At 41.8% G+C, this 16,401-nt stretch overlaps 1 protein-coding gene across 1 annotated transcript in view; it reads left to right on the top strand.

The window, feature by feature from the left end:
* Positions 1 to 16,401, top strand: part of LOC311518202 (uncharacterized protein) — a gene marked incomplete at its 3' end in the record, with an annotated part of 68,369 nt that overhangs the window by 11,839 nt on the left and 40,129 nt on the right. The window contains exons 5-8 of the mRNA XM_084623772.1: positions 483 to 605; positions 6,546 to 6,969; positions 9,871 to 10,007; positions 10,809 to 10,943. Coding sequence (XP_084479898.1) covers positions 483 to 605; positions 6,546 to 6,969; positions 9,871 to 10,007; positions 10,809 to 10,943 — 819 coding nt within the window. The remainder of the gene's footprint in view (positions 1 to 482; positions 606 to 6,545; positions 6,970 to 9,870; positions 10,008 to 10,808; positions 10,944 to 16,401) is intronic.

Genomic DNA, 16,401 nt, shown 5'->3' with positions numbered 1-16,401 from the left:
TTCTAATTTATTTTCACCAGGGCTTAACCAGACAACATAGGGTAGATTCTTAGCTGGTGTAAATCAGTACCAGACTATTAAAGTCAGGGAAGCTATGCTAATTTAGATGAGCTGAGTATCTGGCCCCAAGAATGTAAGACTGTTTTCTAGTGGCCTGCTAATTATTCAGTTATTAGCGGCAGGGGGGAGAGAGACAATGGAAAGATACAAAAGGTTGATTTTTAAGTCTAGCAAGTTTTGACTGTGCAGACAAGAGAGCTTTAGTGAGCTATTATAAAAACAAAGGTTTCAGAGTAACAGCCGTGTCAGTCTGTATTTGCAAAAAGAAAAGGAGTACTTGTGGCACCTTAGAGACTAACCAATTTATTTGAGCATGAGCTTTCGTGAGCTACAGCTCACTTCATCGGATGCAAACAAAATTTGCTTTTGACTAAAGCACCCACATTGCTGTGTTTAGTACTTTTAAAAATTGTGTATTATAGGTATGGATGCCACTAATGACTATCGTGTTATTCAGTGGGCTGGGGCCTCAGGAGGGCTCCCTCCAAATGAAACCACTTTTGCCAAGATACTACAGCAGCAAGGCTACATCACAGGACTAATAGGTATGTAGACTCAATATTGTTTGGGTAAAAGGTGTTATCTAAACATTTAGCCCTGAAATATGTCATTGTGAGGGGATTGATCAATTCTTAGTTTTATTGTTTATGACATCATATCATATAACATGTCTTTGTTCCCTTGTGTCAGTGTCAAACTGTCTGGAGTGGCTCACAAACATGAGTGCCAACCTCAGGGCAGACTGATCGGGAACAGGGCACAAAACCCAAACTGACTGTATGTTCTATAATTAGATTTCACCAACCAAGTATCAAATGTGACCTCCTAAAGCATTATAACAGCCTTAATACGGAGTCACAGACAGTCCCCCTTTGGGCACTCCAATCTATCTTGCCACCCAAGCAAGCCTGCCTTTGTAATAGATGTCCCTTTACACCAAAAACCACATCAGTATTCAGGTTATTCCCAGTCCCAAAGAACCAGTCAACTGTACCTCCGATCTCAAATCAAAGATAACACGTGTAGCCAATCCTGTAATAAACTAACTAAAGGTTTATTAACTAAGAAAAAGAAATATGAGAGTTATTTATGCGGTTAAAGCAGGTAAACATACACCCACAAGTGAGTTAGTCAAGTTTCAAAAGATAATAGAAGCTTCTATAATAAGCGAGGTTTTATGTCCTTTAGGGTGAACCCAAGCCAAGCACCTTGGGGATCTCTTGCTTATGTTTAGGAATCTTTGCCCCTCAGAGTCCAGGCAGCATAAAGATAACAGTTTCTCCTTAACAGGCATTTTTATTCCCTTCCCCCAGGGTTCAAGCTGTGATGGGAGGAGGGCTTGTGTACATACCCTCTTCAGGGGTGACAGGAAAGCAATCAACAAAGTCTTTTGTCCACAGTGGCATGTCTGATGACAGTAGACCACCTTTTGCTGGGGAGGAGATAACACCTTTTGTGGTAAACTGACATTTCACACTTGGTAATGCTTCTTTGCTGACTGCGGAGGGATTTACAGTCTTAGCAAACATTTAAACATTACCTTAGAACAGGGGATACAGAGACTATGGGTAGAATTAATGCATGCAGCATCCTACAAGCATTCCATAAAGTCTAAACACATTCTTGTAACTCTAGTGGTATTTAGCAACACTAACACACAGGTGAGTGAGACTGGTTTCCAGCTGTGCATTTGTCAGTGTTCAATGAGGCCTGGGTCCGTGGCATGATCTGGTACCAGGACTGTTATACACAGTCGGCATATCCTGTAGGCACTAATTCTGCACCAGAGAAACTATTCCACTCAGAAAGACATTCAGCTGGAAAGAATAAATTATACTGATGATACACTCACCTTTAAAATAGAACAGTATCATACCCAACCACAACCACTTGTCCAAGATCTAACTGCTTATGCATTCAGTTAAATAGACCTTGCAAGATTACCGTACCAGTAATAGTGCTATCTAGTGATTGTCAATAATATTACATTAACATGTACAAATGAGTTACATTTTGAGCCTGTACCTTTAGGTTTTAGTAGAGTGACCAGATGTCCCAATTTTATAGGGACAGTCCTGATATTTGGGACTTTTTCTTATATAGTCACCTATTACCCCCACCCCCGTCCCGATTTTTCACATTTGCTATCTGGTCACCCTAGGTTTTAGACACTTTGGGCCAGAAGCACATAAATTGATATAAGTTGACACAGCTCCAATTGAAATCAATGAAACGAAGCTAATTTACACCATCTGAGGATTTGGCCCTTCACATATAGCAGTACTGTCAGTTAAGGTTATTCAAAAGTTACAGTATACTACATTGTACTTGAACAAGATTTCAGTACAGCCCAGATAAAAACATCCTTTTACAAAATGAATAAAGATGTCAGTTTCATTTGTACATGTCTAATTGTGCCACTCAGTTTTCATAAGGCCACTTGCTAAAACAACTATTCACTTTTTAGTCATGACCTGAAATGGAATTCCCTCAAATGATTCATCTAACCCAGGGGCGGGCAAACTTTTTTTGGCCTGAGGGCCACATTGAGTTTCTGAAATTGTATGGAGGGCCGGTTAGGGGAGGCTGTGCCTCCACACACAGCCAGGCATGGCCTGGTCCCCACCCCCATCCGACCCCCCCCCCGCACCCCGCTTCTTGCCCCCTAACGCCCCCCCCCCCGGGACTCCTGCCACATCCACCACCACCCGCTGCTCTTGGTCCCCTGACCGCCCCTGGACCTCCTGCCCCTAACTGCTCCCTGCCGCCCCATCCGACCCCCCCTCCTTCCTGACTGCTCCCCCCCCAGCCCCATCCAACCACCCCTTCTCCCTGACCGCCCCCGGACCCCTCTCCCCTAACTGCCCCCCACCACCCTATTCAACCCCCCCTTCCTGACTGCCTCCCCGGGACCCCTGCCCCATCCACCCACCCTGTCCCCTGACCACCCCCCGCCGCCCCATCCAACCCCTCCTCGTCTTCTTGACTGCCTCCCCGGAACCCCTGCCCCCATTCAACCCCCAGTCCCCACCCTCTGATTGCCCCGCCCCGTATCCACACCCTTGATCATCCCCTGAACTCCTCTGCCCTCTATCCAAACTCCCCCCCCCCCGCTCCCTGCCCCCTTACCACGCTGCCTGGAGCACCGGTGGCTGGCGGCGCGGCTGCACCAGGATAGGCAGCCGCGCCGCACAGCACAGAGCACCAGGTCAGACCAGGCTCTGCAGTCCTGCCGCCCAGAGCATTGCTCCATGTGGCTGTGGGGGAGAGGAGACAGCCTCCTGGGCCAGGAGTTCAGGGGTCGGGCAGGACGGTCCTGCGGGCCAGATGTGGTCTGTGGGCCGTAGTTTGCCCACCTCTGATCTAACCTCCCCCACCATAAGGGTATGCTGAAAAAGCATAAACAGAAATGATAAAGAAAAGAACCAGAAAACAACCCTATAATCATGTAAAGCTAGGCCTCTGTCTTTTTTCTATGCTTATCTGTCTTCTCTCTAAGGTTATAGGTAGAAGGAATGTGAACTGTGTGTAACCTGTACTCCCCGTTTTAGGGAAAGAATTCCTTATACAGATAAGCCTCCATGTTCATACCTACCCCAGAACTTCAAACAGACTGGGCTAACCGGCTTGAACTGGAAGAGATATCACACTGTATGTTGAACCAGGCTATAAAAGCCCATCTCTGTTCTTTGTTCGGGGCTTCACCATTTTCCTCTGTAAAGGAATTGGTGAGCCCTTCAGCTGTCGTACTTGCTAGCATTAAAGTGCCTCACTTTATCAAAGAGCCAAGACTCTGTGTTTTGTTTGGCTAATACAGAAGTCCAGGGAAGGCTACCCTCCTAACCCTAGACAGGAGGGGAAACCTTTTTCCCTAACAGAGAATTTTCAAGACTCAATTTCCAGAGGACTCAACCCAACCTAATATGGATGCCTAAGTCTGGGCAGCCAAAAACTCTGGCCTACATGTACAAAACAGCATTTACACACATAAATTACACATCTGCTATCTAATGTGCATGCACACGTTGATTTGTGTAAATTCAAAATCAGACACCAAAATTAGCAGAAGATATTGAAAATGTAGCCCTTAAGGCATTAGAAAACAGGATTTTTATTATTTTTATTTAAGTTGTGTTGTGTTCAATCTTCATTTTCCTTGTGATATAAGAGGAATAATGCTGTAGTTGTTTCAGAATTTTGATAAACATCATATCCGATACTGCCAAGTGCTTCCGCTTGGCTTCAGTACTGAATCACTGACATAAACCGTGTTCAGTTTCCTGTACTTCACCATAGACATTATCCCTTAGGGAGCCCATGGCATTTCATTCTGAGGATTTAGATGGCAGAGTACATTCACTTTTTCCCCAGGGGTGCCTAAGTTTGAGTCCCAACATAGGCATCAAAAGCATCACATAATTGAGCGAGACTGCTAGTCTTTGTTGAACAGAGTCTGGTGATCATAAGCAGTATTGGCAATAAATAGCAGGATTGAAGTGCACAACCATTAAGTAAGGCATCTTGCACAGTTCCTGCCCACATTGCATTTAGCTGGGCACTAAATTAACTCACAATTTCTTTTAAGATGTGTATCACAACTTTGGATTTTCTAAGTGTCTAAGGGCTGCACTTTTTGTGTCTCTTTAAAATTGAAATGGGTTTAACTGCAGAACAAGAGCACCCATTAAACAATCAGCAATGTGATTTGAGAAAAATATTTTTGTTAAAAACTTTTGATGAGTTGTCTTTCACAATGTGGCTTACTGCATGTCTGCCAAAAACTTATTTCTCTTATTTATATGTTTATTCCCTGTGGACCTGGGTTTTTTTAAAGAGAATCTGTGAATCCGCAGCTACCATTACCTTCAGCTAAAGATTTGAGCGTTCAGCACTTCTGAAATTCAATCTCATTATATCTATTTACAAACAGTATGCCTATATTTTCATCACAAAGTGGAATTGATCATGGTGGATTGGGAAATACCTTGAGTATTTAGCTGAGGGCAATCCAGACTTCCTGATTAGAATGTTCACCCACCTATTGATCATTTCATATCTGCATCTGGCAAGGAGGTTGCATCCTTTTTTCTCAGATATAGACCTTTTGGTTGTGATCCATGCTCGTGTCAGATCAGGATTAGAATACTACAGTGCTCTCTATCTGCGGCTAAACTTTTAAATCCAATTGCAGTCTGAAGTTAGTATGACACTAGTAATACAGTGGGCCACTTGTTTAGCAAAATTCTTGCTCTAAGCGCATGACCCTTCTGCTCCATAGCTGGGGCTGGTTGTGCGTTGATTCCAAAGCGGAATTCAAGGTATTATTTTTGATCCATGACATTGAAATGGCCTATCTGATGGACTAGAACTTCCCCCGTATCACCCTGGCAATCAGCAGTGGCACTTGAGGAGCTCCCTTACTATAGATGAAAGGGAACAGCTGGCCCCTGGGTTTTCGGAATTCACAGCCCCCATGCTTTGGTTCAAACCATCTTGAATTTAGAGATCTTCTGAGTATGCTTCAAAGCCCATCTGTTTGAGTGGGCCCTTGCAGGAGGTCTAAGCTGGATTTTGATGTGGTCTTTTTCTCTGAGTAATGAGTATATATTACAGGGGAGGAGCGGCTGTTCTTTTGTTTCATGATGACTTTATTATTTGAGTTGGAAAGGGTATCTAGAGCTTGGATAGGTACTTTTTTTTTTAACTTTAAGTCAAAATAACTAAAAATAATGCCTGTAATTTATCATAAACTAGTATTTCTTTATGCCCATTCACTGTATATATTCTCATCACTAAAGCTATTTACATCCAGTATAGGGTTTGCACTGACATCTCCCAGCATCTCATGGCTTATTTGGCAGATAGCCAGAAAAGATGTCACTTTCACTGGTATAAGGGGTCTTGAGCCTATTTCACTTTATAATTGGCTCCATCTTTATATCCAAATCACACCTTATCGCTTTGTAACCCACACATCATCTGACTTTCTACATAGATCTACTGCTACACTATTCTAAGCTTTCCAGAGCAATATCCTACTTACTTCCCTCATTCATTATATTGGCTTTCTGGAGGGTACAGAGGCAAGAGAACAATGTTGTTTCAGCCTGTGTTACAAAAGGACTTCTTTCCCCTTTTTCATAGCTGGCAGAAGTCAAAGAATGCCAGATATTTTCTGCCTTGCCCTTTAAATCCTGGCTGTTCTCAATTACTGGCTCCTATTTTAGGGCCTATGATTAGGGCCTAAACTGACCCAGGCAAGAGAGACTGTGTACCCAAGCAGAGCCCCAATGATTTCAGAGGGACTTGTGAGGATGTAAAGACTCAGCCTCTTGGAACAGATTACATAATTAGGGTCTTATTATAAGAGGAAAAAGTAATTTTATTAGCGAGGTGTTTTTTGCTTTTTGTTCTCACAAGACCAGAATATTTTAAATGATTGTATTGTATTGTAACTTTACATTTAAAAATATATATATTTTCAGGGAAGTGGCATCAAGGTGTGAACTGTGAATCCCGCAACGACTACTGTCATCACCCTTTAAACCATGGGTTTGATTATTTTTATGGCATGCCATTTAGTCTAATGAATGACTGTCAAATAACAAAACTTGCAGAGAAGGACAGAGTCTTGAGAACCAAATTCTGGCTTTACACTCAGACAATTGTCCTTGCTGTACTCACCCTTTCAATAGCAAGACTTATTGGCTTGGCCTCAGTCACCTGGAAAATAATCACCTGTTTTGCTTGGTTTGGTTTTTTGTTCTTTGCATCCTGGTTCTCGAGTTATGGATTCATAAGATATTGGGACTGCATTATGATGAGAAACCATGAAATTACTGAGCAGCCAATGGTGGTAGAAAGAACTACATCCCTTATACTGAGGGAGGCCATTTCTTTTATTGAAAGGTAAAGTACATTTCATTTTGAACATATTTGTTTTAGTTCTTGAATATCTCACTACATTGTTTACTTATCTAATTGATTGATTGATTAGTTAATTTTTAAATAATGCTTTCAAATGTAAAGCCCTCTATATGTAATTATTATCTTGACTCCAAAGGACATAGAGCTTAAGGCCAGAGAGGACCACCAAATCACCTTGTCTGACCTCCTGAATATCATAGGCCACTAACCACCACCCCCACACCAAACTAACAACCAGTGCTAGATTAAAATATTACAGTCCTTAGACGACTAAACGTGTGTGTGGCACAGGCACAGAACAGAAGGGAGTGAGGTGCACCAATTCCTGAGGTTCCTGCAATGGCAGGGAATTGATTTAATGAGGTATACCAAGATTATTCTAGCAAGTGACCTGTGCCCCTTGCTTCAGTGGAAGGTGAAAACTGCCAAGGTTTGCCAGTCTGACCTGAGGGAAAAATCCTTCCTTACCCAACATATGGCGATCAGTGAGATACTGAGCATATGAGCAAGCACCTGAAATAAAAATATTCTCAGTACCATCTCAAAGCACTTGCCCATCCTGTTCAGTGTCCCATCTCTAGTCAGGGCTATCTCTGAGGTTTCAGAGGAAGGAGACAAAATATACAAATACACTGGGGGAGCCGGGGGGGGAATTCCCTTCCTGACTGTTACTGGTAAGCAGTTGAAGCCCTGAGGCATGAGATTTTAGGAACATAAGACGCAGATCAGAAGGGACCTCCAGGCTGTCAAGGCCAGTCCACCACCACCACAGGCTATCCAGTCATGCAATTCTATTCATAAATGTGTCCATCTCTTTCTTAAAACTCATTATTTGCTTCTTCAACTCCAATTGGGAGGCTGGCTCAAAACCTTACTCTTCTAATAGTTAGAAACCTTCTTCTAATTTCCAGTCTGAATGTATTCATAGCCAGTTTGTATCCATTTGTTCTTGTGCCAACATTTTCCTCTTAAGTTAAGGCTGCCTGAAGGTTTTCCTTCTAATTTAATGTTTTCAGGAACTCTTAACTTTTCAAAATTTTCAACTTTTGGACAGAAAACTTCCAGGCTCTATTTATAGAATTGCTTTTTGTCCTGATGAGACCAGAGTATTTTAAATGATTGCAGCTCAACTCAGCTACTGATCTATATTGGTGCTTCATTATGTTCCTCCTTTTCTCTCTGTCGCAGCAATGAACTGGGGTCCTAAAATAGTCAGGCACCAAATTAGGGCCAGTTTCTCACCTGGTATAAATTTTCATAACTCTCTTGACTTCAGCTGATTTAAATCAGCAAAGAATCTGGCCTCCAGAATGGAACCTCTCTACTTGTGAATAGAAGACAAAGGGGAAAATTTTAAATATTCAAAAATTAATGAAATTTTGTAATCACTGGGTTTAACTTCTGTACCCAGAAAGATAATGGAGCAAATAATAAAGCAAAACATCTAGAAGATAATAAGGTGATAAGTAACAGTCAGCATGGATTTGTCAAGAACAAATCCATGTCAAACCAACTTGTTAGCTTTCTTAGACAGGGTAAAAAGCCTTGAGGATGGGGGGAGTGGTAGACGTGGTATATCTTGACTTTAGTAAAGCTTTTAATACTATCTCGCATGACCTCCTCATAAACAAACTAGGGAAATGCAACCTAGATGGAGCTACCATAAGGTGGGTGCATAACTGGTTGGAAGACCATTCCCAGAGAGTAGTTATCAGTGGTTCACAGTCATGCTGGAAGGGCATAATTAGTGGGGTCTCACAGGGATCAGTTCTGGGTCTGGTTCTATTCAATATCTTCATCAATGATTTAGATAATGGCATAGAGAGTACGCTTATAAAGTTTGTGGATGATACCAAGCTGGGAGAGGTTGCAAGTGCTTTGGAGGATAGGATTAAAATTAAAAATGATCTGGACATGGTCTGAAATAAATAGGATGAAATTCAATAAGGATAAATGCAAAGTACTCCATTTAGAAAGGGACAATCAGTTGCACGCATACAAAATGGGAAATGACTGCCTAGGAAGGAGTACTGCGGAAAGGGATCTGGGGGTCATAGTGGACCACAAGCTAAATATGTGTCAACAGTGTAACACTGTTGCAAAAAAAAAAGTGAACACATTCTGGGATGTATTAGCAGGAGTGTTGTAAGCAAAACATGAGAAGTAATTCTTCCGCTCTACTCTGCACTGATTAGGCCTCAGCTGGAGTATTGTGTCCAGTTCTGGGTGACACATTTCAGGAAAAATGTGGACAAACTGGAGAAAGTCCAGAGAAGAGCAACAAAAATGATTAAAGGTCTAGAAAACACGACCTATGAGGGAAGATTGAAAAAAATGGGTTGTCTAGTCTGGAAAAGAGAAGACTGAGAGGGGACATGATAACAGTTTTCAAGTATATAAAAGGTTATTACAAGGAGAGGGGAGAAAAGTTGTTTTTCTTAACCTCTGAGGATAGGACAAGAAGCAATGGGCTTAAACTGCAGTAAGGGAGGTATAGGTTGGACATTAGGAAAAACTTCCTAAGTGTCATGGTGGTTAAGCACTGGAATAAATTTCCTAGCGATGTTATGGAATCTCCATCATTGGAGATTTTTAACAGCAAGTTAGACAAACACCTGTCAGGGATGGTTTAGATAATACTTAGTCCTGCCATGACTGCAGAAGACTGGACTAGATGACCTCTCAAGGTCCTTTCCAGTCCTATGAGTCTATGATTTCACAGAAACTAACCCCGTAAGCATCTAGTTACTGGAACATTAGCACAAATTAATATCACAGATTACCTTCACAAAAGAGTTGTGACTTCAATTTTAAAAAAAGCAAAGTATGTGTATAAGGTAAGGTACTTCTTTGCAAGGAAATAACAGATTAATTCTTTTAAAGAAACAAGCATGGGCCGTTCCTCCTCTTTGTTTCCTTTCTACATGTCCACACACCCCTCATCACCACGGAGTTGTTTCTTGGGAAGAGCAGATATGGTTTATATGGAGATAATGTAGAGGAGATGGACTGGATGGTGGGTAAGTCAATTTAACAAATGATACTTGCTCTAACAACCTAACACACAATTAAAATGCTCACAACATTCATAAAAGGAGAGTCATGGTTTCTGTTTACTCACTGTGGTAGTCTGCTGCTGAGGGCTCATCTACACAAACCATTACTGTGCGGTAAGCTGGGGTGTGTAAAGGTACAGCTCTCCACCGGGCAGTTGTCTGCACTGACCATTCCCTAGTGCATCTGGCAATCTGACCCAGGCTGTCTGTGGACTGTCTATGGACATATTCTTGATTCAAACTGCAATACGTCAGTGCAGACTAGGAAATGTTCAGTGCATAGCAGCAGGGTCCACACAGACAGCTAATGCCTGGCATACTGGAGAACTGCAGATTTACACCTCTGCTAGCCACACAGTCAGCATTTGTGTAGATGGCCCTCAAATTGTAAGGTCTCCAAGACAAGGACCAACTTTTTGCTCTGTGTTTGTCCTGCACCTACCACAACAGAGTCCTGGTCCAAGCCTAGGGGTCATAGGCACTACCACAATACTTCTACTCCTACTGATAATAATAGTACATCATACCTTTCCTTTGCATTTATAAATTGCCAATGAAATCACAAGCAAAGGTTCAGATCTCACAAACACTTCGGTACACGCTTATCTTTATCTTTGCAAGTAGTCCACTTGACCTCAGTGGGTCTACTCACATGCGTAGTGTTAAGTGTGTGCATATTTGTAGGACTGGAGTCAATATTTGTTTTGCTAGTTCTAGCTCTGCTTTTGTTTCTTGGTACGTACTTATCACTATTTTTATTTACAGGCAGGGTCCTGGATGCTATTGATAAGAAAGGTTTGAAAAATACCACACTCACATACTTTGCCTCTGACCATGGTGGGTTCTTGGAAGCTCAAGAAGGAAAAGCCCAATTAGGTGGTTGGAATGGAATATACAAAGGTGAGGATTGTTATCCAGAGTGAATTCCTTAAAAATGCAAATTGTCTTCCTGATATAATCAACAGAGTATTTAATGGTACCATCGGCAGCAAGTAAGTAATCAAATCAGATTTATTAAAATAGCATCTTAGCATTAGGCCATAATGCAGCTCAAATTAAGGCATATTGTAAAAATCAACTGCACTCAGTAAAATAGATATAAATTTTAAAAATTGAAAAATTGAAAACACAAGATTAACCCTTCTCACAAAATCAGTTACATCTTTAAAATTATATAGATACCCCTGAAACAATATACAGAAATAACATAACAAGGATTAAAGTTCTAAGTGCTAAAGATTAAAGATCTAGGTCTTATCTACTTTCTTTTTCCTCTGACCAGGCAAATATGGCAACAGCCCATATAATCTGGACATTTTCTCCCCATAAAAAGTAATCCAGTATCTGATGTGGTGTGGTAAAAAGCATCTGAGCAAGGAATGGGGCTAACCATTCATTTCCAGGTGACAAGAAAGTAGACAGCATAGTAAATCTTTGACCTGGCCACACCTGCTTGGCAAAGACAACTATGTCTCTCAATATCAGTGTATCTCCCTTCCAAATAGACTGCTTGCATGGTTTGAGAACAGAGAGCTGTAAAGGCTCTCCTTAATTTATTATTCAAAATATCTAAATATTTCTTGTAACTATGAATATTTTTAAATGAGAAAGCCAATGGGACATATCTGTTGGGTGGACAACTGACATCCTGTTGTCTGCAAATATTTCCTGCTCTAAACTTGAGTAAAGATTTCACATCCCTGCCAGGTCAAGTTGTGAGACGCCCAAGGAATGGAGAGAACAATGGACTTGCGAAAGCCAGGGGAATTTTAGGGTATGTGTCCTGTTAAGCTGTTCCTCCAGACATAGCCTTCCAAGACTCTGTAGATCCATATGCTGAACACATAGCCAATATTAATGCAAAAGCACTGAGCCTTAGTTGAAATTGTACAATCTCCTACATCTGCCCTATGTAAAGCAGATGGTGGGTAATTTGGGAAGCGGGGCACTCTCCTTAAAACTTTTTTTGCACCACCTCTAACACATTAAGCGTTTTCCAGCTCCAAATGTCCACACCATATAATATTTGGACATGGACTTTATCCCTGAAAACTCTAAAAGCCAGAATGATTAAATTACCCCCGTGCACCCATGTAAAATAAAGCACCAGTGGCATAGAACTTAAGGCTTTCTTCTTTACCTCTTCTGTAGATTTATCCCATTAGCCATTATAGGTGAAACAAATACCCAAAAGGGTTTCAATGTTCCTGTTCAATATAATAGCCCTCAATCATCCATTTAAGAAGCTTTGGTCTGTGGCCAAAGGAAATTACTTTAATTTTCTGGTAGTTTATGGTCAGGTACTCCTGCTGGCAAAAAGCGCTAAAATCCTTTAACATACACATTAAGCCCAGAAGTATTTGAGGCAGCAAAACCATGCCATCTGCATAAAGAAAGGCCAATGTAAATTGGTGAAAACTTCAGGAAGGGAAACACTACACCCCTTCTAAAGTCACCAGAACTTCATTAGTGTAAATAGGAAAGGGGCCAATAAACAACATGAAATAGGAAAGGGGCCAATAAACAACTCTGATGGACTCCCTTTATGAGGGAGATAGGGTCAGTTAACTAACCTCATTGCCCTATCCTACCTTTGGCCACCATTTGGCTAGTAAGGGCTCTCAGAAGAGAGAGTAGCCTAAGAGCTATGACAGCCCTCACAAGTTTCTCCCAGAGATGACTTCTATCAGTGGAATCAAAAGCCAATTTCAGGTCAATAAGGACCACAAAAAATTCCCCACTTCGGGGGGAGCAATATTTATTAATTAAATGAATAGGGGTATATGATGGGGTGTTCACCCCACACCAGGCCTGAAGGGATTAAGATGGATAAATTGGCCTATTAACTGCCCAGGCTTCACCTGGAAGAGGAAACAGGGAACAGAGATTTAATTAGAAGAGGCTAAACTGGGCAGAAAGAGCCAGGAACTATATAAGCCAGGAAGATAGCAACAGAAGGGGCTGGAAGGAAGGAGTCTCCAGTCACTCCCTGGGAGAAGGGAAGTGTGTCTGAGGCTGGAGGCAAGAAGCCTACAGTTACTCCTCAGGAGGAGAGAGTGGAGCTTGGTAAACCCAGAAAAGGGAGAGAGCCAAAAGAGGTAAGCAAAGTTCAGGGGAAAAGCAGCAAGGTATGGGGTAGTGAGAGTGAGAGGGCCCCTGAGCAGGGACTTGGAATAGAGGGAAGGTCCAGGTCCCCCTACCAGCTGCTGATGAAGTGGCACCAGTGGGGCACTGCCTGAGTCTGTTTGTGAAGAGAGACTTTCCAGCCCTGGAAGGGGGGAACACATATGGTGTCTTGGCTGGAGGGTTGAGTCATGAAAAAGAAACTGCGGTTCCTGGAATAAGAGGGGTCTACACACTGAGAGGACCATGGGAGAGACACTGCCGAGGAGGGCACAATGTCTGGTCAAAGCTAATCCCCAGGATGGCCATCAGGAGACGCCACTAGCAGTGGCAGGGTAAAATAGTTTTCAATGATAGAGCAGCCATTCCTGAAACCAGCTTGTTTCTCAGCAAATAAATTACAACTTTCTACCTAAACCTTTAATATCCACAGGAGAGCTCTAGTGTAGTTTAAAAATAACATATAAAAGGCAAGTTGGTTGGTAATTCACAGACTCATTGATGTCACCTTTTTTGTAAAGAAGAACAATATAACTGGTGGACCAACATGGAGGGGAGAAATTCCTGTATTATTTATATTAGTAAATAATTTAGTAACACCGGGGTCAAGGGCCCACAAATTTATACTGTCCTTATAAAATTCTGTTGCAATAACATCCTCTCTAGGAGCTTTGTTAGGACATTGTTGGTTTATCAAAATTGTAACTTATCTGGAGACTGGAAGCCATTCTGGAAAGGAACAAAGGTTTGGGGATAAAGGCTTCAATATTAACTTTAATCTTGTCATAGCCCATTGCGACCAGCTTCCAAAATAAAGATGATTTTTTTTCTCTGTGGCATCAAGTTCAAATTGCTTCCAAAGGGCCTTTTGATGCTCCAACTTTTATTCAGCTATTTGCTATATTTCCTTCTGAGGATAACTAATTTCTCAATAGAATCTGGAGAACCATGATTTCTGACACACATTATCTGAAGCTGTTTCTTATGACCAAAGTAAGCTGACTCATACTAGATTCTTATATGAAAATAATCTTTTTAGGAGTCAGGTAACCTGTATTTTTTAACAATAAATATTATATGTATTTCTCAATAAGTACTATGATCCTGTGCTGGATCATTAATATTCAAAAGGTGTTTTTTCAAAACTAACAACTCACTGCATTCAAGTTTCTCTCCGATTTTATTCTTAACTATGGATGCAACTTAATTCACAACAAATTTACAGCTTCAGAATCAGAAGTGAGACACAATCTGTCTAAATCCATCTGGGGGAAAGTGGTCAGAGAGCAGAAATTCATCTACAAGGATTGATGATTGCTGTCACTAAAAGATCTGAGAAACAAAACCTACTTCTAATTGGAACTGTGATATAATCAATCACACTTCCCCTTTTAGCAAATATGAATGTAAAATGACCCTCAAATCATTGTCCCATCTGTCATTCAGAACCTCCAGTCAAAATCTATTTTAAGCCTACTTCTCCCAAGATTTTGATCTTCAACCTTCTGAATGGTTTGTAGGTCTTAAGCAATAGGGTTTAAGGCCTGGCTGTTTGGTTTCACCTAAATAACAGAATATAGTCCAACAGGTTTTTCTTCTATGACCTGGTCACTTATTTTGTTAAAAGGAACAGAAATTCTTTCTGGTTGTACATTCATAGACTGTTTCCCTTTGACTTTTTCTATTGAATGGTGTCTGTCTAGGAAGAGCTCTCATACTCCAGACTTTCTTAGCCATGCACTAGTCTTTAAACTCCACCTTCACTCTCTCTTGCGAACCCCAGTTGGAGAGCCTTTTTACCTTTTAAAATATGTCTTCTGGGTATAAAATAAAACACTGATCGTTTCAGTAATACGCATATATGGTACTGCAATTTGGCTTGTGACTATCTTTTCCCAATTTTTTTTATAAACAGGACCACTGACCAATAATACTTAGAATTTCTACCCCCTTAAATCAGGGGTACTTTCATTTACACTGGGTTGAAAAGATGAAGCAACTCAAAAGACTGCTTTCTAACCTAAGAGGTACAGGAGGGATAGCAGGAATAATTTGGAAGTTGTCACCTCGAGCCTTGTTGTGATGGTCACAGGTCTCACACCAGGGTCATCAAGCTGGTCTAGAACAGAGTTGCTGCTAAACACTCTACTCCAGTGGTTCCCAAACTTGTTCTGCCGCTTGTGCAGGGAAAGCCCCTGGCGGGCCGGGCCAGTTTGTTTACCTGCCGCGTGCTCAGGTTCGGCCGATCGCGGCTCCCAGTGGCCATGGTTCGCTGCTCCAGGCCAATGGGAGCTGCTGGAAGTGGCGGCCAATACGTCCCTTGGCCCGTGCCGCTTCCAGCAGCTCCCATTGGCCTGGAGCAGCAAACCGTGGCCACTGGGAGCCGCGATCGGCCGAACCTGAGGACGCAGCAGGTAAACAAACCGGCCCGGCCCGCCAGGGGCTTTCCCTGCACAAGCGGCAGAACAAGTTTGGGAACCACTGCTCTACTCAAATTGACAGCTAATAATGAGGGACCCTCAGGGAAAATGCTTCCTTTAGAATTTCTGGACTTATGCCAAACCTGCCATAAATCCCCTGCATAACCTTGAGATCCAAGAAAGATTCTTTGATTTCTGAAATATCTTTAAATATTAAAAGGGGAACAAAGAGAGCCCAGGGAATTATAGACCGGTCAGCGTAACTCAATAGCTGGAAAGATACTGGAACAAATTATTAAACAGTCAGTTTGTAAGCACCCACAGGATAAGAGGGTGATTACAAAGAACAAATCATGGCAAACCAAACAAATTTCTTCTTTGACAGGGTTATGGCTTAGTGGATAGGGGAAAGCTATAGATATATGTCTTGATTTTAATAAGGCTTTTGATAGTCCCACATGACATTTTCATAAGCAAATTAGGGAAATGTGGTCTAAATTGAATTACTACAAGGTGCGTGCAAAACTGGTTGAAAGACGATACTCAAAGAGTAGTTATCAATGGTTCACTATCAAACAGGGGGGATGTATCTAGTGGGGTCCCGCAAGGGTCTGTCCTGGGTCCAGTACTAGTCAGTATTTTCATTAGTGATTTGGATAATGAAGTGGAGAGTATGCTTATAAAATCTGGGGATGACACCTGTCTGGGAGGGGTCACAAGCACTTTGGAGGAAAGGATTAGAATTCAAAACAACCTTGACAAATTGGAGAACTGGTCTGAAATCAACAAGATGAAAATCAGTAAAGACAAATACA

This window comes from Lepidochelys olivacea (genome assembly GCF_965140295.1).
Source record: "Lepidochelys olivacea isolate rLepOli2 genome assembly, chromosome: 1".
NCBI classification, from domain to species: Eukaryota; Metazoa; Chordata; order Testudines; family Cheloniidae; genus Lepidochelys; species Lepidochelys olivacea.
This window is presented reverse-complemented; position numbering and strand designations above follow the sequence as displayed.